Source organism: Gobius niger (genome assembly GCF_951799975.1).
Source record: "Gobius niger genome assembly, chromosome: 10".
Lineage (NCBI taxonomy): Eukaryota > Metazoa > Chordata > Actinopteri > Gobiiformes > Gobiidae > Gobius > Gobius niger.
The window spans coordinates 22136729-22157972 of NC_136861.1; the positions used below are offsets into that span (position 1 = coordinate 22136729).

Here is a 21244-nt window from a genome sequence, read left to right on the forward strand (position 1 = left end):
TCCTCAACAAAACACTGTGAACTAGCAGTGACCTTCAGTTGTTTACAATAAAAGAGTCGGCACTATCATTATAAACCATGATATACTGTATCAAAGTGAAGAGTCCAACATGGATGAGTTTTGTTTTTGTGTTGAAGTTCATGTTCAACAGTATTTGTGTAGTACGACTGCAGTTCAACAATAACGTCTGTCTATACTTTAGACGCAGAAACAGGGGGCAGTGAAGCGGCTCAGTCACTCGGGCCGGTCCACACAGCTGCACATGCCTGCTCCCGCTGCATCTGTCTCTCATACATCCGTCAGTGCCTCCACATCTGCGCCCCCCCTCCTCACACTCAGACCCACGCCCTTCGTACCCCACTCAACACACTCCCCTCCGCTGGCCTGGCCTCGTGCCACCTTCCCCGGGGCATCCAGCTGACTGACGCTACAACCGCAGGCCGCTACAGTGGGGGAACGTGATACGCGCTTTTATTTTGAGAGTCTTTTTGATTGAGGGAAAGATGGGGCAACTGCCGAACTGCGGCTAATGGGCTTAATTGCCAAGTCATTTCACAGTGGCACATGTGCGGCGATCTGCTTTGGCCCGCTACACCCAAGCAGCAAATGTGGCATAGCAAGGTATTCCTCATCTGTCGAAAACATCATCTGTCAACTCCCCAGACGGTTATCAAAATCAAGCACGGACATTATCATCAGCAGATATTGCACTCAAGAACGCATATATCTATTTATCTGGCTGGTCATGATTTGCCTGGAGCTCCCTCTGTAGGCTGCAGTGGGAATAACACAGTGAAGACAAACCTTTGTTTACACGGGAGAAGTGATCTGCTTTGATTTTGGATAGATTTTTGTGTCGAACATGTGATCCCTATAGGTGCAAATTCAGCCTGGAAGCCTAATTTCAGCATCATCTACCCTACTTACAGCTGATGATCTCGTCTGCAAGGGTCACACCTCCACCTCAGCCCATCAGCGCCGAGCGTTCGTGGCTCATCAGCTTCCCATCTGTGCTGTGACCCACCTCCACCCCTTCGCCGTCCTCTTCTGTCCGTGGTTTCACCCTGCTACATCCCTCACCGGTCTCTCATACCGCCACCAGTGTCCAAGAGAAGATATCCCTAACTAACTCTAACCTACCCATCGCTGCTTTTGTCTCTGAGTCTATCCAGGTTGAAATAAATAACCTTAACCACATCCCTGTTCCTAACCCTCAAGTATTCCCTGCAGACCTTCCCTCGTGAGCAGACTCTTTAACACAAGCCAACTTTCAGCTTCTGCTAACAGCGTGGTTAGCAACTCCATGATGAACACACACAGAATCAGATATCTCCAAAGGGAATTCTTTAAAGTGCAGAACTGCTTGGAAAGAATGTAACAGGATTATGAGATTGAAGCGCTGCTGCAGCAAGAAAGTACCAAAATAAACAGGATTACTCAAAGCTACGTTTTATTTTTGTTTAATTCCATCTTTTAAAAGTAGGTTTAGCAAGAATAAAATCTGAGTATTTGTATCTCAGACAGACTGCGTTCTTGACTTGATTTGATAATGTTGTTGATGATGTCTCAGCATAATTCATTCATAACCGCCTGACCCCCTCCTCTTCTCCCCTCCTTCACCTCCAGCTCACCCCTGGCCTGAGGTCATTAGTCATCAACACAGGGCGAAGTGTGAACAGTGTGGCCCGGGACAGTGCAGAATGGATCCTATTGTTGGTCCCTCAGGCCTGAGGGTGCCTTCTCACTCAGGCAACTATTACCATTTGGACTTGTTTGCAGCCAAGTGTGCGCACGGACGTGATCATTTGTTTATTCTGCAAACTCCTGCGTGTGTTAAAGTGTGTCCGCACAAGCACATCACCACGGCAACGCAAGCTTTGAGACGCTCATTTTGAGACTTATTTTGAAAAACATTTTTTCTGATAAATATTGTTTTTTTTTTCTGATTTTCTGGGATTTCTGAAGTACATATTTTAGACACCAATGTTTCACGCACTCCATCTAAGGAGCTTCCTCATGGCTGGCTTTAGTCACTACCGCACTCACCAGTCGAGTTATTTTGTTTTAATGTTGATGAAGATTGCATTAACCACCTCAATGACAGGGAGTCTACAAAAGAGGATTCATTTTACAAACGTCCAGACGCTTTAAAATTTGTGAGAGAATGATGCTAAATGATGAGGCTATATATTTTTTCTGTGTTTTTTGTTGGAGGTTATGTAAGGATTAAACAACGAGGACTGCTCAGCTCTACCTCCTCCTTCCTCTTCCTCCTGCACAGCTCCCTCCGCCCCACAACAGTCTTTCACCATCTTCTGGGAAGAGCTTAGCAGTGAATCTGTATATTCTCCAGTGAACGTCCATTAGCCAAAACAATAGAGGGCATATGTGGCTTAGCTGTGAGTCTCGCCCGGATACCTCCTCGCTTGTCCCTTCCTTGTTTCCTGTAGCTCCTCTTGTGACGCCTCCACTGTGCTGCAGGTGTGGGGGCTGTTGGTGCCTCTTCAGTGTCTCAGAAGAAATGTGTAGGTCTCAAATGCTTTCTTCAGGACCATCATCGACTCTTTGCAGTAAAAAAAAATCCACCGAACCCGACAAAAATATGGTACAAAAGTATCAACAACAACACAGAACGCAGAAACCACAACTGCAGTTCGCAGAAAAAGGCAAAAAATGCAGCTGTACCGAGAGAGAGGGAGGTTGCTGCCTGTTTAGACGTCGTCATGATGAACTTTTTTTATAGTTTGACACAAAGGTGCTGCAAAGGCCAAAATCCAAGCATTGTGGCCTAACTACTCGCTTAAAATATTCCTTCTTAAAGCAGCCAAGGATTTTATGATAATAAAAATGATAATAAAATAAATCTGTTTCTTTAAATCCAATATACTATATTAATGCCGTAATTGTGTTAAGACATTCTCTGTTCGGAGTGGATTGAATGAAATCTCTGCTTCTCAACTTATCATCATCAGCAGCAGTGTTGGATGTGAAACACTTCTCCAAAGCTGCCCACATGTTAGCACAGACACACACCTGTTGCCTGCTTTACATCTAATTCCAGACTGGGTTTCTTTTTGTGTTTTTAGTAATGGCGTTTGGATTATTGAACTGTAAAATCATTTTCAGCACATTTAGTAGTTGCAGATTGTGCGTAGACATAAGCAAAAACATTCAGGCAGCTCATTAACGCTGTGGAACTGGTTCTTTGGTTGTGCAGAAGCTATCAGAACGTCTTGGCCACGTGTTGAGTGCAATAATGGTAACAGCTCGGCCCATACTCTCCATATAAGACTCCCCAAGTGCGAGGTGTGGAAAGGTGTTTGGCAGTAAGCCTGACCGCAGCTCTCAATGAGCACTTTGTCTGGCCAATTCACAGCCACCGTACCTGTGTGTTATGGAAACATGGTAGCTTTGTCACACACTTGATTCCATCAAATTGGATTCCTAAAATGAGGCTTCTCAGATCATCGATAGTTCTCAGGATATAATGGAAACACCTCTCTCTCTCTAGCTTCAGACTCTCACCACTCTGTAAAAGCCCAACAAGGTGATTTAACTCAAATGAACTCAGGCAAAAACAGTGCGAAACAATTAATCAACTCTACTACAATGAGGTAGAATCTATTACAATGTGGTAGACTACTTAATGTCCATTGTATACTTTGGCAAGCTTTGACACTAAGGTTGTATTTGACACTGAGGATTCATGTGATACAATTACATACAGGAACTTTGACAATGGTAATTCAGCTAAATTACGATAGATACCTAAAAAATAAATAAAACAACTCCCTGCAAAATTCCTAACCTAAAAAAAGAAAAGTACAATTGGATAATTTCAGATTTATATATTTTCTGTTATTTTATTACCTGCTCATTACTTGTTAATAATTGGAGACAACATGCACTGTGTGTTTTACAGAGTGGTTTTGAAATAAATCAGGGTAAACTGATACTTCCACGGTGAAGGCCACAGTCTCAGTATGGCACAGCCAGCACTGCGTCCATCACATCACAGCTTTTTATTGAAACGCTCGCATGGTGTAAAGGCAGTTTATGTATTATAATGGCTAAAGCAGACAGCGTCTGGGCACTGGGCAGGAGAGTGGAGCTGTGCCAAAGTGGTGAAGGTGACTGTGGTTTTGTACTCTGGTTTCCTGACTGTTAGGAGCTTATAGAGTTTCATGTCTCAGGCGAGTTAACTTGTGTTTCAGGGCATGTGTTTACAGCAGCCTCTATAGCAGTAAATTATTGCTGGAATTAGCTAATGCTAAATTATGCAGCAACATGAGTGACTATTTAAGTCTGACATGTACTGTACACTTGAAGTTAATGACACGCATTAAACAGCTTGAATATAATTGGATAAATGAGAGTATAATACACAGTGTAAACACATACCAACCAAAAGTATTATCAGCAAACAGTATGAGATGACACTGTCGATCAGCCACATGGACAGTACAGTCCAAATGTTTATTTCTGTTATGCAATAAACATATGACGGCACACATGACCCATCCGGCTCCATCTGATGAAATGCTGTAACATGTGAACGCGTGTTTAGTCATTATGCTTCAGCATTTGATTTGTGAGGAGCTGCTATGTCTTACTGTTTTCCTTATAAAGAACCACAAAGGCGTTCAGACTCAGTGTGTAATCAGAGGCAGTGGTAGTGAGTCCATGCTAAACTGGTAACAGGTAGCCCAGGTGGGTGGGTGTTTGTTTATTCAGGACTGGGTGTTTTCACAGTCGCATTGCCAGGGGACCCTCGCCCAGAGGTGTGCGTCCTGGGCTTCCTGACTGGTCAAAGAGCACACATTGTGGTTAAATGCAGGGTGTGACAGAAAATCATCATCAAATCAGTTACTACCACCGGTAATTTGTGGTACAAAACCTTCTTTTAGTTTCCTCAAAGCAAGATTATTTTTGTGTAGATGCTTTTCCATGTTCTCAATTGCTTTCCAGGTAGTGGAATGAGAAAATAAAACAGTCATGGCTTTTTGACTAAATATTTGAGAAAAAGGTATCTAAAGGACATGAAGAAATAATTACAAGAAAGCAAACATTTGGCGTTAGCGTTTGTTTATACTTGTGATTGAATGGTTGTGATCTGTGCAATAATATCTATTAAAGAATAATATCCTGTGCTTGCAATTGTGTGGACATTTTATCAAACATCGAAAATATGATGTATTAGGCTGCACTAGTTTTCTTAGTTATTTGTTTTAAGGCATGATCCGCTGTTCCTTGAGTTGTTGAGGATATATTAGAGCTCAGTGGAGGTTACATTGCGTTGAATGTTTATAATAGCTCTCAGCAGAATTCTCAATCTGCTTTAAGGAATTGAAACACTGACCTTCGGATGCATCATGAAACAATTTGTAATTTTGGGGGGCATGATAGACATTGACAAACCTCCCCCGGAGCTGACTACGATGACAACTTGGAGCTTTCCTCTGGCTTTCTCCCTCAAGTCCCCATATTTATCTTGACTGTTCTCCTTCCATGTGTTACCCAGTTCGAGGAGGTAGATAGAGGGGAGCGGGGGAGGGACATCTGAGCTGTATTTGGCCGGTCCCGGGGGAGTGTGGTCAAACGCTGCATCTGAAGGAAATAGCTGTGCTTTCTGACCATCTTGGCTCGCTCCCACATATACAAACAACATCTCAGCTGGCTCAGGCCCTCACATTTGTCTGTCACTGCGGCGAGGTTTGTCCACTTTTCTGACCTGGAGAGCCACAATCCCTCAGTGCCGGTAGTATTGTATTCGCTCCATCTTCGGAAATTATCATACAATTGATGACTGAAACCGTCAGGGAGAGGCAGAACAATCAGTTTCATGAAGTTTATAAGTGACAGCTGTAATCAGAACCCACCGGTAGGCATCACCAAATGACTTCGACACATTATCTTTACACACATCATAAGTCAAATTGGTTGAAATGCTGAAAACACTAATTTCTTTTTCAAATGTCCCATCCAAAGTGTTAGGAAATGGGGCTTTTGGGCCACGATCAGGCGGTTTTGGCGAAGAAGAAAATTGGTCCGTCACAAAGCAAACTTCCATGGCTTTAACCAAATCGACACAACACACTCATACTGCTACCAGCCAGCGGATGACAATTCCACTACTTATGTCCTTTAAAACCGCCACTATCCATTTTTTTTACGTACAGTGTGTTCTTACTCCAGCGTCTGTTGTGTAGGCCTCACAGTACTGTACATGTTGCTTGGTGAGAAATGGCTTGATCAGAATCTGCAGAGGAGCCGCCCGGTGCCAGGAACACCAACCTGCTTCTATTCTAACATACAAACTATGCACAGGAGCCCGGCTTATATTGCCAAAACACACACATTAATGCAGGCGCTGCCAGATCGCCGCACTGCCAAAGCTTTCACAGACCGACTGATTTGTCTTTGTTAAGATGGCAGTTAGCAGAGAGCATATCACAACTTAACAAAACGCATTTTTACATTTGTCAGATGGACGCGTTGGGTCATTTCCAGTTGATGGACTTCAAGTCACACTCCGTTGTCTGCTTCATCTGGTGGCAAAAGGCGAATAGAAAAATGTTTGGAGATACTTGAGGTAGGCCTATGCGATTTTATGATTACATTATTTCGAAATGAGATTCAATCTTCCTCTTGTTGCGCTGTGTTGTGTTCCAGCATGCTAAAGGCTATATGCAGGTGAGCGTCACGTGTTAGATACAGACGGCACCTCTGGAATCGCCCATATATGGTCATGTTTGAAAAGCATTAAGGGGGAAAACAATTTGGAGAAAAATCTAAAGTTTCTCTAATTATTCAAAAACTACTTTAACAAATGCTGAATTATGAATATAGTTTTCTACTAAATAAAGATACAAAGACATGGGAAGGATAAAAGTGGTTCAACAGCCCATAAATACATAAATAACGGAGAATGCTAACATGATGCTACATGTTAGCATCGTGCTAATGCTAACGGTTAGCTAGCGCTAGCTAGGTCTGCCGTTTTTTCACTTCTACTGAACAATCTGCTGTGAGAAAATATCCACATGGGCCCGATTTACACTTGGCTTTATTTATGTGTGATAAATAAGTTCATATTCCACCAGAAAATGGTAAAAACAGTGGATAGTTTTTCTCTAAAGATTCTATTTTCCCCCTCGGCGAAGCCACGCCCCCTTCTATGACGAGATGCCGTCTTGTATCATGAAACTCAAATTGCCTCCACCGCAAGGAAACAAGAAGGCTGCTAAAGCCACTACATGTACTCAGGTAGTAGTTTTATTCTCCAGATGGCAGCCATTGAGCTCCTCTCCTCAGACAGGTGTCCTCTTCCACCCGCGACACAGACATATTTACGCTCTGACCTCTAACAGGAAGTGATTTACCGCCAAGTGACCTTTTATAGCCGGGCCTTCCTGTCCCCACGTTGCCTCGCAGGAAGGAAGGATGCGGTCTGTTGTCCTCGGGCGCTGCTCGCTCTCCTCAGACCAACAAGAAGAAAAACTCTTATTGATTCCAGATTTTGCATTTTTCCCTTTATTTTGTGCCTCTCTCATCTCAACACCCACTTTATCCCCCCTGTCACTCGCTCCGCTACAGCTTCCCTGCGCCCCTTGTGAGATGAAGAAACACCGCAGTGTCACTAATCCTTGTTGATTATACTCGTGGGGCCCAGCACAAGCAGAGATTTATAGTCATTTGTTTTTGGCACCGTTTGTGTGTCTGGGCGCTATTTCACGATCACGATGAACATCTTTTAATGTGGAGGAACGACCGAGGTCAGCAGGCTTCTGCGTCTATGTCTCGTCTCATAAATGATGTGCATGCACGAGGAATTATGGGACAGCATTTGGTGGTGGTTAGGATGTGAAAGGGGGACTTCCAGACGCACTCAAAAGATCAAGATCAAAAGCTTTTGTTGTTATTGTGCTTGTCGCATCAGGCATTGGACAAACGGAGAGGGCAAAGGTTAAGCAGACTGTTGACATCAGTGGCATAGTGGTGAACTGGAGAGTTGGCCATTTCCATAAAACCTAATAATACAATACATCGAATTCAGGACGGGATTTCTCATATTATGGTGGGTGTACACTTGGTCTTCAGTCATTTGCGCTTCATTCATTTTAATCCAATTTAGAATTTGGTGGCACATAATGAGGTGGTTTTCAGGTTCTAGTCAAACATACTAATGATAACAGGGTTTACATTTAGTTTTAGCATAATTTAGTCCAATGTAGGGCTATTTTACACCCGGTTTAAGCCTGATTTGATTTTGATCTAAGCCTGGTGGTTATGGTGGAAAATTCTATTAAATTGAGAAGAACATTGTTTTAATAAAAATCCATAATGCCTCACAAGCAAAATATATTATATACTGAAACATTTCCACAATTTACATTTACTAAAGGAACAAAAGAGGGAAGAAACTCCTCCAGCACATCCATGCCCACTGTACCAAGCTGTGTTCTACTTTGCTTTCTAATAATGGGGATTTGAATGAAAATGCTCTGAGTAGAAAGGTGAGGGTTTCTGTGTGAGGTGACCTGTAATCCTTCAGGTGTTCTCATGGACTATGTGTCTGCAGTGCCCCCTAGTGGTAAAGGTCCACCACTGTCATAATAAGCAGTGGAAGTCGCTCCCTGATTGATTGTAAAGGCCACAACAAGTTTATTAAGATACGTGCAGGATTTATATCATGCTGGTTTATGAACTTATTAATCTCCTCGTGCTAATAGTTTGGGGTTTGTAACCTGCTAAAGTCTGATGTGTGATGTAGCCCACATTTTCCACATTTACAGTAGAATGGGGAGGAATTAAAGCGAGCGAGAAGTGAGAGGAAACACTTTGTTAAGAAAAGTGTTGAACCTAATGGTTTGAACAGGTTTCCAATACTGAATGAATTTGAGTTTTATTAAGTTTCACACCTTTTTACTTTTCGAAAGACAGCACACCTTTGTTTTACACAATGAAGCTGGTAAGATCTAAATGTATATGTACCATTTTCAAGGATTTTCAAGGAGTCAAGTCACAAATATCGTATAGTCCTAATATATCTTTTATGCTGTATGTATTTTTCTTTTATGCGACTATTACCTTTGAGAAGGTTCATCCAGGACAATACAGCAACAGCTCAAACCAAAACGAATGCGTTCTCTCATATTTGTTGTCTCTGTGGACATTACACCACTTCTTCTAAAACATACGGTGGACAGTAGGAACCATCGCCAGTGAAAACATCATCCCAAGCCTGGATGAGGGGTTTACACAAGAAGAGTCCACTGTATCTTGATGTATTTTAAACTGTGCTGTGCATGTGGCCTGTCAACACTAAACTTGACCTCTTTGACCACTTTCACTTGTGCTTCCCGGCATTAGCAACAATGACACCTGTCGTTTGTTAATCCTGGCACATCAAAGTACAACTGCTTGCATAATTGTGTTAGCACGTTTGTTTGGCTTGTAACTCAATCTTTAGCTTGCAATGGTGTCAGCAAAGTGTTTCCACAAACCTCTTGAAGAGAGAAAGAGTACAGAAGGCCTAAAGCCGTACAACAACTGCGAGTTCACGCACTGGACCCTGGCCGGCCAGCACGGTGCAGTGGTGCCAGTGCCGTAATGAAAAAACAACAGCCTGGTAAAGCTGCTGTGGAGCAGGAGCACAGGGTCAGCTCGGACAGTGGCAGCAGCGCCAGTTGTCACAGCCTTAATCCTGCCTGTGCAATGACCTCATCTCTGCCTGTCCCGTGTCCGCTACGGGACATTACTGAGTATGTGACAACAATCTAAAACGTACTTAGCAAAGAGTATGCAATTAACATGGATGTAAAATTATGATCGTTTCCCATTGCTAATAAGAATGCAAAACACAACGTTAGATGGTAAAAGTCCTCAAAATGGTGCTCGTCATGTGACTGAAACACATCTATTTGCTTTGTTTCTTTCTCAACTCACAAGCTCTTCTTTTACAGAATATAAAATGATGTGCAAATTGAGTACCACACAAGTGCCCACAATCGTTTCTGTTATTTTGAAAACTGTATAATCATCAAAATAACAGAAATGACCAGTGCTTTGGCTACTCTTGATAAGGCCATTGCGAATGTTTCCATTTGAAATACAGTAATTCATTATTTATAAACAACCTTTGGTCACATGGATGGTTTTGTTGATCTTTCTTGCCTTCTCAGTGTAATTTATGTATCTTACCTTTTAATATTGTTAATAAATTTAATTGTTAATATTGTGTTTTACAGATAAACTTCCCTTGGTCTCCTTGGTCTATAGAGAATCATCACTTCCCACTTCTGGATTAAGGTGAAATTACAGTCCATTATTTTTGCTCTAAACCAGTAGAAATGGCTGGAGCATCAGCCACAACCCACTGTTGTTATTGTGGAGAATTCACAGACACGGCTCGGGAAGTTTTTACACTTCATACACAAGACGCCCAGCTCTGTGCTGCTGTGACTAAATACAGTCACCGCTGGACAGCTTTTATAATGTGGCATTGTGTGTTACAGTAATCTGTTGCACAACCTTTGTTGCAGAGATGATCTAACCACAGATTACTCTTAAAAATAAGTTTTTTAAACACTAATAACATGGTAACAGAATGGGAACAGGTAATGGCATTTTGCATCCTTGTTTCCATATTATTACAAACAAAACACTAACCATGTTTCCTGCCCATTTATGATCCTTTCGCTCTGTTAGTATTAGTCATATTATCATGAAATAAAATAGGTGTGTGTCACTTGTTATTTCATTCTTTTACTCCGCTATAGTGCTGTAATGTAAAGCGCTGCCACTGAAGTGATACAAGCTAAAGTCAGTCCATCATTTCTAAGTCATTACCAACTGTTTAGCATAAATATTTTCCGTAAACACATTAAATCTACTGGTGCCCAATATTGCACCTATATGAAGCGTAGTCCGCCGCCACATTAAATTTCAATACTAACAGCCGCAAACACAGATGTACATACTGTCCACAGACGCGGACGGGCACACATGGATAGACTATAGTGTTTGTGAGAGGGAGCCACGGAAATAAAGGGACACTTGCTTGTTGGCACCTCCCCCAATCACACACACCGCCTCCACTCCTTCATCCCAGCTGTCACAACTGCAAAAAAACTCCACAAATACACAGACGCACACGCGCAGATTCACACTCACCCACGAGCAGCTCACACCTTTCCCCGCGCACCACAGAAGCCTCCAGTTGGTGCCCGCGTGCCCACTCCCGGCAGCAGCGGGTGCCATTGTGTGTGTGTCTCTCTGTGTGAGTGCGTACATGTATGTTTGTAGGATGCTTTCGTATTGTCAAACCTCAAATGTGCAGTCGGGGCCCACCGCTGGCCTCCATGCAAAGTGAGGCATGCCTTAGTTAAGTATATTTACTGATCTCTAGAGCAGCGGTTTAGTGATGGAGATTTATCCAGGGTTGGGGCTAGCACAAAGCACAGTGACCCACTTTTGGACTTGTCGTGGGCACTGCAGAAGGCGCAAACATCAAAAACACATACTATATATCTTCAAAAAGTCAAGAGCTGGAATAAAACTTTTCAGTTCTTAAAGGAAGTCGTTTGATTAGAATTATTTGTGCGCACTTGCCATGTGTTCTCAAGCAGCTAAAAAGTGCTTTGTCAGAGAATCCTTCCCGTTTGACAGGGCCATGTGTGAGGTCATAAATCTGGACACCCGTCCCGCGCCGGAGAATGTCATTTCAGGAACCACCCTGGAGAAGTGTGAATTTATGCCATCAACCAGAACACAACTGCCCCCTTTTGAATGAACAATATCTGCTTTGTTGCTGGTGATTATTGTTTCCTCCAAGAACACTGATGCTACTTTCAGTTAATTAGAAAAAAAAAAAAAAGACTAATTGAAAAATTATTGGACAGGAATGTGATTTTACACAAGGAGTCTAACCTGCCATGGCTCTTACACAGACCCCCTACTGGGTTAAAAAATCAGTGCTACATCAGTGAAGAAACAGCAAATGAAACTAGAGATGTGATGACGTGGTTGAAAATCCAATCCTTTTTGCTCTTTATGTGATACAGAGGAAATAAAAGTCTATTTCCATTAAATGCAGTCAGAACACACTCTGTATCAGTGCTTTACAAAGGTGACATCAAAAGGCAGCACACATCACTCTGTCTCCGTGCACCACTGTAATATGTTGTTGTTTGCTGTTGACGATGATGCTTAAATACATGTCAAGGGTTTTCTCTTTATGCTCAACGTAGCCTAATGTATCTTACATATCGACGTTTCTGACCGTATACCACCCTCGCTCCACATCCTGTCACCATTACACACTGCCCCTCTCATTTCGTATGCCCCATGGAACCAATAAGTACCAGGCTGTGCCAGTGCACCACGGGCTGCTCTTGCCAAGTCCTGACAAACAGGGGTGAAGCTGGCAGGATGCCCGCGCATCTCCCCTCTTTCCCCTCGCCCCACTCCCCTGCCCCAGGCAGCTGAGGCGGAGAGCTGCCAACACAGCAACAGTTGCCGTGAGTGTGGTTGAGCGATGGCCGGACTGCTGCTGCCCGCGTTCGGAGCACCTGACCTGGGTAAACTGACAAATGCCTGGTCTCTGGGTGCGGCCGCAAGTGCTGTGACCCCCAGTGCTTATAGGGTGACCTTTATGGCCATACACGCACAAACTATTTGGTTATGATTGCAACACAATCGCCGGCACACTTCGTACAGTAAACACAATCTGTTCAATTAGATTCTTTACGTGTAGCAGAACTAGGCCAGTGACAAATGTGCACTCAAGGTACATTTTGAAACATAATTTTGCCATTTTTAATTGTAATAGTTGCTGCAATTAAAAAAATAATAAATGAGCAAATACATTTCACCTTAATAAAGTAACCTTGAACCTTGAGAGATAAATAGTAAAAAAAAAAAAAAAAGAAAGTGTAGTGGCAGATTTTAGTGTTGTACTTTTGCTGCTCATGTCCAGAGAAAAGCAGCCATGATGCGATGGATTTATGTGTAGATGATGGACTGTAGCTGGGGGACAAAATTAACTTGACAAGGCTGTTGGTGACCCCGTCTATCTCCATTCGCTGTTCCCTCCAAAAAGTCCAGCTGTTGTGGGAGAAGACAGCTGCTCCTCCTGCAGAACGAATCTCAGCTGTCGGAGGGTCATCCATGTTGACGGGCGAGTTTAGAGTCTGTATTACCTTAAGCAGTGACAGTAGTAGTAGTAGTGTTCACATATTTATTCCTATGTTATTATGTCGAAGTCTGTTCAATTTATTATTTTTACTCTTGAAAAATCCAGAGTCTGTGCCTTGTGGAAATTGAACAGAATTTACCAAAGACCTACACGTTCATAAATGTTCAAAAGTAGTAGCAGTTTGTTTAAGATTCATTTTTTTTTTTTTTTTTTAAAACACACAGATATTATTTTATCATAAGGAACAGAAATAAACAAGAGAGGTCTGAAAATCTTCTGACTGCTCACGCTCAGCCAGGTGAAGTGTGGAGAAATGCTGACCTACACATTTAGAGGCAGAGGCTACAGCTGTCTCTGTGTTTACAACCCCAGCATACACGAGGACAAAGACACAGTCAGGGCAATTATTATTAGAAACGCGGGTATTACATATCACCATTTTGTCAAATTAAACATTTTAGTGTTTTGTAATGTGACAAGTGGGAAAAAGCAGGTATTTGATGTGAATCTGTTACATTTGCTGAATAATTGCATTGATTATTATGATAGCAAAAGGCCAGCTGGGTGATTCCCTTGCTATAAAGGTGCATAAAGTCAAATCAATCATGACTTAAATGTGATTTCTGGCATTTTATTCATTACAATAAGAATATTAAACACACGGCCAATACATTTACATTTCTGTCATTTCACTGTTTAAACTTCAACATCCAGGTCGAGGCACTATACTGTTTCCCCGTGTGATACACTGACCTCAGCACACAATTCTTTTTTTTTCCCATCGACCTTCTGCAGTTTATTTGTAAAGTAAAACTCCACTTACATATGCGCCTCAGATACAAATGTCTTCTATTAGTCACGGGCCCCAAGTGTAAAGGTGAAAGTTCACGCTAGTTCACTTGTGTAGGGAAAGTGAATGGTGCTCTGGGCTTGAACCTTCAAACACACACTGTAATAAAGTTGGACAGTTTGGCTCTGGAACACAAAAACACTTGTATTATTCACGATATCCATACAATATTGCATAACAAAAAGGGAAAAAATAACAGCATGTCCTTTGTGGCCACAGAGGATTTACCGTAATCAGAAAGTGCTGCTGTTCTTTGTCACAAATCAGCCCAATATGTGGCTTTGGAGCGCTGGGAGAACAAGAATATTATTTACAAACATAGGATTTTTATTGTATCATTAATATAAAAAGTTAGTGTTTGCTCATTTTTCACAACCAATTTTTTTTTTTTTAAACAATCGCGAGTGAATGTGTGTTGGACATAAACATTAAAGTCAGAGATTCCGATTATATTCCTGGTCACCATTGTATTGTTTTTAAGGTGATGAATTATCCACATAAAAGAAAAGGTTCAAGATGTGTATTAAATTTCATGTATTTGCTGAAAAGTGCATTATTTGTTCAAGTAAACCAGCGTGTGTGTATGATTGTGTAAATCTATTTCAACGTTAAACATGTTACTAACGTGTTGCACTTCAGCCCAAAGACTGAAAAAGTCGTTTCAATAAATGTGAATGTGTCTCCCTCTTGTGGCATAAATGCAAAATCGCATTTTAGACATTCAGGCTATTCCACAGGTGGCTCTATTGGCAAAAGCAGTAGACGTTGCACATGGACTTTTTTGTTTGCAACACCTTTTGAAATGAATATAAATCAGCTTACTCACACTTAGACCTATAATGCAATGATTAGATTATGGATTGTAATTGCTCGTAATCTAAATGCTTCTCCTTGCACGCTTAGAAACCGGAACATAAACTGACATTTCTTTTTTTTTTTCCAAACCACATTTATTCATTCTCATCTCAATTATCTTTCACTTCCGCTTTGTCCACGTTTCAGCACCATGGACAGAGCCACGCGCGGCGACGCCTTTAATAAAACCCTGACCATATGTAACAAATGAAGAAAAACGCGGTGTTTGTTTCGCGCGTATGTTCCTCTGTGTACTGTGTGTTTGTACAATACACAGTACACAGAGGTACATTAAGGGAGGTGCAGCGCCCCCGTGTCCTGCTCAAGATGGTATCAGCGCCCAAATGCCTTTTAGTTTGAGCGAGTTGTGGCGCCACTCCTGTCCTGACGGGAGCGCAGAGGAGGAAGCAGCGTTCGTTTTCTCCACTCCTTTTTCAAGTGTTACTATGTTTCTAACACAAATACAAAGAAAACTGTAGGATCTCGTTCGACTTGGCCACTTCTGCTCTTTTTGCCCGCGTCGAATAGTTTGCTTTACTGAGTCTTGAGTCCCTTGTCAGCTACTTTGTCTAAATCTTTGCGCCATGTCTCGCAAAAAGGCTGTAAAAGGCAAAACTGGCGCGTCCGGGAGTCCCAACGGGAAGGGCACCGGGAAAACCGTGAAGAGCTGCCCGGGAATAGCGCCTCTCAACGGGGTCGTGTATCCCAGCAGACCCCCCATCAGCAACAGCAGCGAGTTCTACGACATCGCCTTCAAGGTGAGCTCTTGATTTTGAGTTGAGTTATTAAGACATAAAGAATAAGCCTTGCTTTGTATTACATGTATAGGCTCAAGTATTTACCACAGTCAGCAGCTGTGTCAATAGAGGATGAATAAAGGTCCTCTTTTCACCAGCTAATCTCCCTCTGACCTTTTATTGCTGTACATCTTTACTATTGTCTATATTCGACTGTCAATCATCTAACATTGTTTTCAAAATCTAAATTATTACAACACAATTTGCATTCACTAAAATGAAAGAGCAGAACATTGAGTCCAACCTTATGGAGTGTGACTGTAATGAGTTCTGTTTACTGCACTAAGTCTTTTTTAGTGTTTTGATGTGATTGATTTTGCTTTGTGGTCACACTGCAGCTGATAAAGCAAATGATTAACATAGAGCCTAAACAAAACAAATATGCATGGTTTATAAAGGAGTGTACATTTATCGGTAACGCTTTATATTAAAGTGTGCTCGTTAAGTATTAATAAGCATTAATAATATGCTTGTAAAGTATTAACACACTGCACATTATACTTTTTCTGTTAACATACTAATAGGCCATTAATGATACACTTACTCATAGCCAAACCTAACCCTAAAATGAGCACACCTTAATCTTAGCCTAATACCCATTTATCTATTGTTGTTGCAATATCTTTTTTATCAGAATCCTCTTTGCCCAACAGCCTCTGGGGATTTCAAGGCCACTGTCCCACAACTAACCTCATTAAAATGATCATGTATAATATCTAACCTTATTACATTCCAATAAAGAGGCACAGTCTTCTTACAATAGTGACGGTAATGTACTGATAACTTCCTCCTCGTCCATCAGGTCGACTCTGAGCCCTGGTGACCACATTGACTTGGCGTCTCTCGTTCTGTCTCTTGGGTTATGCTTCAGCTGAAAGGGTCTTCCTATACTTTCCTTTATTGTTTTGTCTTTCTTGAGTGTATTCGCTCCTTCAACGTTTAATGTCTTCTTCTCCAGTATTTTCCTTCCTTGTTCTTCAGAGCACTCAACCTCGATTTAGGGCTGCACAATTTGGGGAAAATACCCATTTGTGATGATTTTTACAATGTGTTTGTTATTAGACTTCATTTAATTTAAGTTTAGCAATAAAATCAAAAGAAGACTGAAATGTAAACTGCTAAAATCATACAAAAGCCCACCCTACAATATGTCTAGAGGTCTAATCACTGGGTTAACAAGACAAGGTTCTGTGGCTGAGCTGGGTCTTTCTATGTGGGGTTTGCATATTTTCCCTGTTCCTCAAGGTAATTCATTTATCCTACCACTGACTTTTCTGCGATTATCGTTAAACCGTGCAATTGGACGTGTTTCTCAGGAGTCTATTCTTGTCTGGTGTTTTTGTTGAAATGCTCTGGTGGTACTTGTGCAGGTGATGCTGGTGGGAGACTCTGGTGTGGGGAAGACTTGTCTCTTGGTCCGCTTTAAAGATGGAGCATTTCTGGCCGGCAGCTTCATCTCAACTGTGGGCATCGACTTCAGAGTAAGTTTAAAAGATCACTTTTTCACATACATGTGAGCTCATTGAGTGTCTTTGAGCCCCTGGGCTATAGAGGAGCTATCGGTTCAAAGAATCCCACATAATAGGATATTTATTTCTTAAATTAGTTTGACAGGCTTTAGTTTTTTTGCCTCCTTGGTTAATAGCGGTGCCTCTCATGTGCCACAGTCCACCAGGAAATAGCCTGTCTATCTTGCCCCCTGGCCTCAGTCAGGCATGTCTGTGGCTTTTGGTCTGAGCTTCTTTTGAAGCCGAGGGCCAGTCGTGTCAACTGTGCACATCTCATGACCTTTTCAAGGCAAGGCGGTCCTTATAGGAAACACAATAATTTGTCCAACCCACTGTTGTCCACTGTAATACAATAACGGAACACATTATTAATTGAGCTAAAGTTCATCATTGCTCTGAGAGATTTCAACCACCATTTAAAAACAAACAACTTAACCTACACATAACTGACACTGTGTTGTTTGTGTCTTGTTTTAATCAAATTGAAGAAGTAGAATAGTCAAAACAGTATTATAATGTGACCTGCAGTGGGAGGAAAATATTTGTGAGCGCATTGGAATTTCTCACATTTCTGCCTAAACAGGTCATAAAATGTGGTCTGATCTTCATCAAAATCATAAGAATGAATGACCAGTGTCTGCTTAAACTAATACCACCCAAACATTTACATGTTATCATATTTTAATGGCCACATGTAAACATTGACAGGACAGCATGGGATAAGTAAGTAAACCCTTGTATTAAATAGCTGGCTTACCCTTTTTTTGCAGCAATAACTGTGTTTTCTGTAGTTAAAGATTAGACGCTCACAACAATCAGGATGAATCTTGGACCTGATCGTCTTCACAAAACAGTTGCAGTTCAGTGAGATTCCTGGGTTCACATACTTATTCCACTCTGTCCTGTGAATGTTTACATGTTATGGTCTTAAAAATAAGATAATTGTTTGGGTTGTATTAGTTTAAGCAGGCACTGTTTACTCATTCTTGTGATTTTGATAAAGATCAGACCACGTGTTATGACCAATTTAGGCAGAAATGTGAGAAATGTGGCACTGACATATATAGGCAACGGAGGGAATCTTATTTGTATTGTGCTTATTCAGATGACACAAGTCACCGTTTACACGTATCTGCACACATCCGAACCATCAGACTATTTGACCACGACTCACACACCACTCAGGGAAAAGTGCTAAACTCTTTGCATACTCTGCTCTTTTGTCATTCTGACTTATTAAAACATCGTATGGCACAACATTATGAATAGATATTCCTCAAGATGGTTTATGGGGAGGCGTGCATTTTCAGATCTCCCAATAACATTTGGAATTCCAAATAAGCTGTGTCATCACATATTTGTCCATTACACTTTGATCAGTTCAGCGTTTGTTGCCATATTAAAACTTTCCACTCATCTACAATTTAATTTTCTTTTTAATATTTGTGACTGTACAGAAAATGCTTTTTGGTCATCCGCGAACAGAGCAAACAGTGGTTATTTTTAGGAATGACAATTTATAGGTTGGTTTCTTGGTTGAAAGCGATTTACTGTGTGCAGGGTTTTGATTAAGGTCTTGTTTTGTTCTTGGGATTATATAAAGCTGCACCACAGCTTTGTTAAAGTCTTGCTCAAGTTCACACACGCTGTGTGAAATCTTTATGTGAAGCTTGTTAGTGTTAGATCAAACCTGCTCCTGAATCTGAAATGTAAAAGGGATTAGTGTGACGTTTCATTTCTTTATTGGTATTAAAATTACTGAGATGTAGTAATATGTAGTAATATACCCCAGTGCTTTGGTTGTGCCCTTCTAAGCATGTGGGAGGATGACACCCTGCTGTCAAATGTGAAACCTGTTCATGAACCAATAACACTAAGCAGCAGCTTCTGTCACACTCGTATCTCTCTCCATTGTTTTGTTCTGGACAGATAACAACATATCATTTTCCCTGACTGACTCTGAGCACGTCTACAATGAAATTAATCAAGTCATGATGACGGTTCTTAATGTCCTGAAGGAGACTTTTAGTTTGTGCTGACATTTGCCCGGATATTGCAACATTTTACTAAACCATATCAACACAGTACGTTCTGTTAAATGTAAATAAAAATTGTAATGTGACGACGATAGTGCCATGGTTAAGGCTGCTGCATATACGGCAGAACTGTGCTCTATCCTTTGCTTTGTGGATTCAAGTCCCGGCACTGACAATTTGCTGAATATCTCTCCCCACTCTTCACCATGAACTGTCCTATTGAATAAGAACATGGGCCAAACATTTGCAAGTTGTTCAGCCAAAACAGGTTAAAATGGAACTAAAAAGTGACCTTTGTTTTGTCTGTAGTCATAATAATAATGTTTCACTTTCTCTCCGTCCATATACATTTATTTTCTTAAAAATATACTCTCCGTCGTCTAAGGAGCTGCCAATAACAGACGTATAAAGACAGAACATGGTAGAATTTAAGAGACCACATACACAGGAAAAGATTGTTCACTTTGTAATAAGCTCTGTTTATGGTAATCACTTTTCATCACAAAAAGATTCTAATCAAGAACCAACAAATTTCATCATGCAGATTTGACACTGTGCCATTTGATATGAACACTGCAACCGCTTTATTTAACTTCTTAACTTTTCAATATGGTGTTGTTGCTTAAGTGTCCAGTCAGTCATATTGTATGTCTCTCTGAGTCTGGTTTATGCCCCGGAGGTTGTTTGTAATTAATGAAAAGCAGCTTTGCCTCCTGCTGCCCGAATGTCACTGGGACCCAGAAGCAGGCCCTGAGGAGCTCCATCAATATTTAAACATGCCGTGGATGCAGTGGCAAAGCAAATTGTCAGGGACTGAAGATAGCGTTGCCACATTATCAGCATCGAGCAAATAATTACATGGATAATTCTAACCTGTTATGCTACTACTGGGCATTTCTTTGGATGTGAAAGTTAATTGAAGTGTTGCCTGACCTTTTTCTGAACTTTATATATTCCAATATCAGTTTCAGGCCCTTACTGTAGGGATTAATTTGATATAATTTAAGATGAGTTTGCACATTCAGCAAACAAAACCACTGACTTTGGTCCTTGAGTGCAGTCGGCGCATTGTTTGGCTGACGCAAGGTGTTATACTGAGGTGTGTTTGTCTCTAATGATCAGTCCATCCTTATTAGAGACATTTTGATTAGGGAATGAAAATTATAATATTGCCTGGATTTCACACAAACTTACTTCTTAGCCCTTTGTGAGTCACTGTGATTTGATTGGCTTCAGAGTTAGACTGTAGGTCAGACACCGTGAGTGACAGTAATGTGACGCTAAATAGTGAGCTCTTTATTTTCTGTCTAAAATAAGTCACTGACTGAGATGTGAAGAAGGAAGTCATGGAGATTCTGCGTTAGAACATTATACCTCTGCTGGATGTAAGAATAAAAGATTGATATTCAACAATTCCTTAGTAATAGGTGTGAATATCCTGAATTTATACGATTAAAATGTGAGTTAATTATTAATTACTCTAATTCTACAAACAAAAAAAACTTGTCATTTGTATCTGCTGTAGAGTCATGTTTGTCCCAGTTCCTCTGAGTCGTGGAGCAACAGGACTGATGTGGACAGATGTTACAGAAGAAACTCATGAGGTTCATTTCTTCAACATAGTTACTATAGTATCTATTCTCTCCAAAGTAAAAGTAGATCTACCACAGTCCTGTCCACATCTGTCATGGTCCACCATGACTCAGAGGAGCGGGGACACACGTGACTCTACAGCAGATACAAATGACAAGTTTTTTTTGTTTGTAGAATTAGAGTAATTATAAGAATCAATTGTGTTATTTAAAAAAAGAAAGTTTAATTAGATTGTTCCTTTAATTTTTTACTACATACGTTAGTTTTAGCATTTTGCTCTTACAGCAGCAGTCTGAAGTTCTGTCTAAAGCAGACCTGGGCAAAGCACGGCCCGCGGGCCACATCCGGCCCGCGAGATGATTCAGTCCGGCCCATAACTTGTAGGGCATAAATTCATAAGCATGTCA

General features: G+C 41.2%; 2 protein-coding genes across 2 annotated transcripts in view; both read left to right on the plus strand.

Annotated features, from left to right (window-relative positions):
• med9 (mediator complex subunit 9) overlaps positions 1-10486 on the plus strand; it is a 79599-nt gene extending 69113 nt beyond the window's left edge. Inside the window, exon 4 of the mRNA XM_079563889.1 lies at positions 10251-10486. Within this exon, the coding sequence (XP_079420015.1) occupies positions 10251-10310 (60 nt within the window). The 3' untranslated portion in view covers positions 10311-10486. The remainder of the gene's footprint in view (positions 1-10250) is intronic.
• Positions 10487-15191: 4705 nt separating this feature from the next.
• LOC306969227 (ras-related protein Rab-26-like) overlaps positions 15192-21244 on the plus strand; it is a 10373-nt gene continuing 4320 nt past the window's right edge. The window contains exons 1-2 of the mRNA XM_079564826.1: positions 15192-15661; positions 17071-17213. Of these exons, the coding sequence (XP_079420952.1) occupies positions 15488-15661; positions 17071-17213 (317 nt within the window). The 5' untranslated portion in view covers positions 15192-15487. The remainder of the gene's footprint in view (positions 15662-17070; positions 17214-21244) is intronic.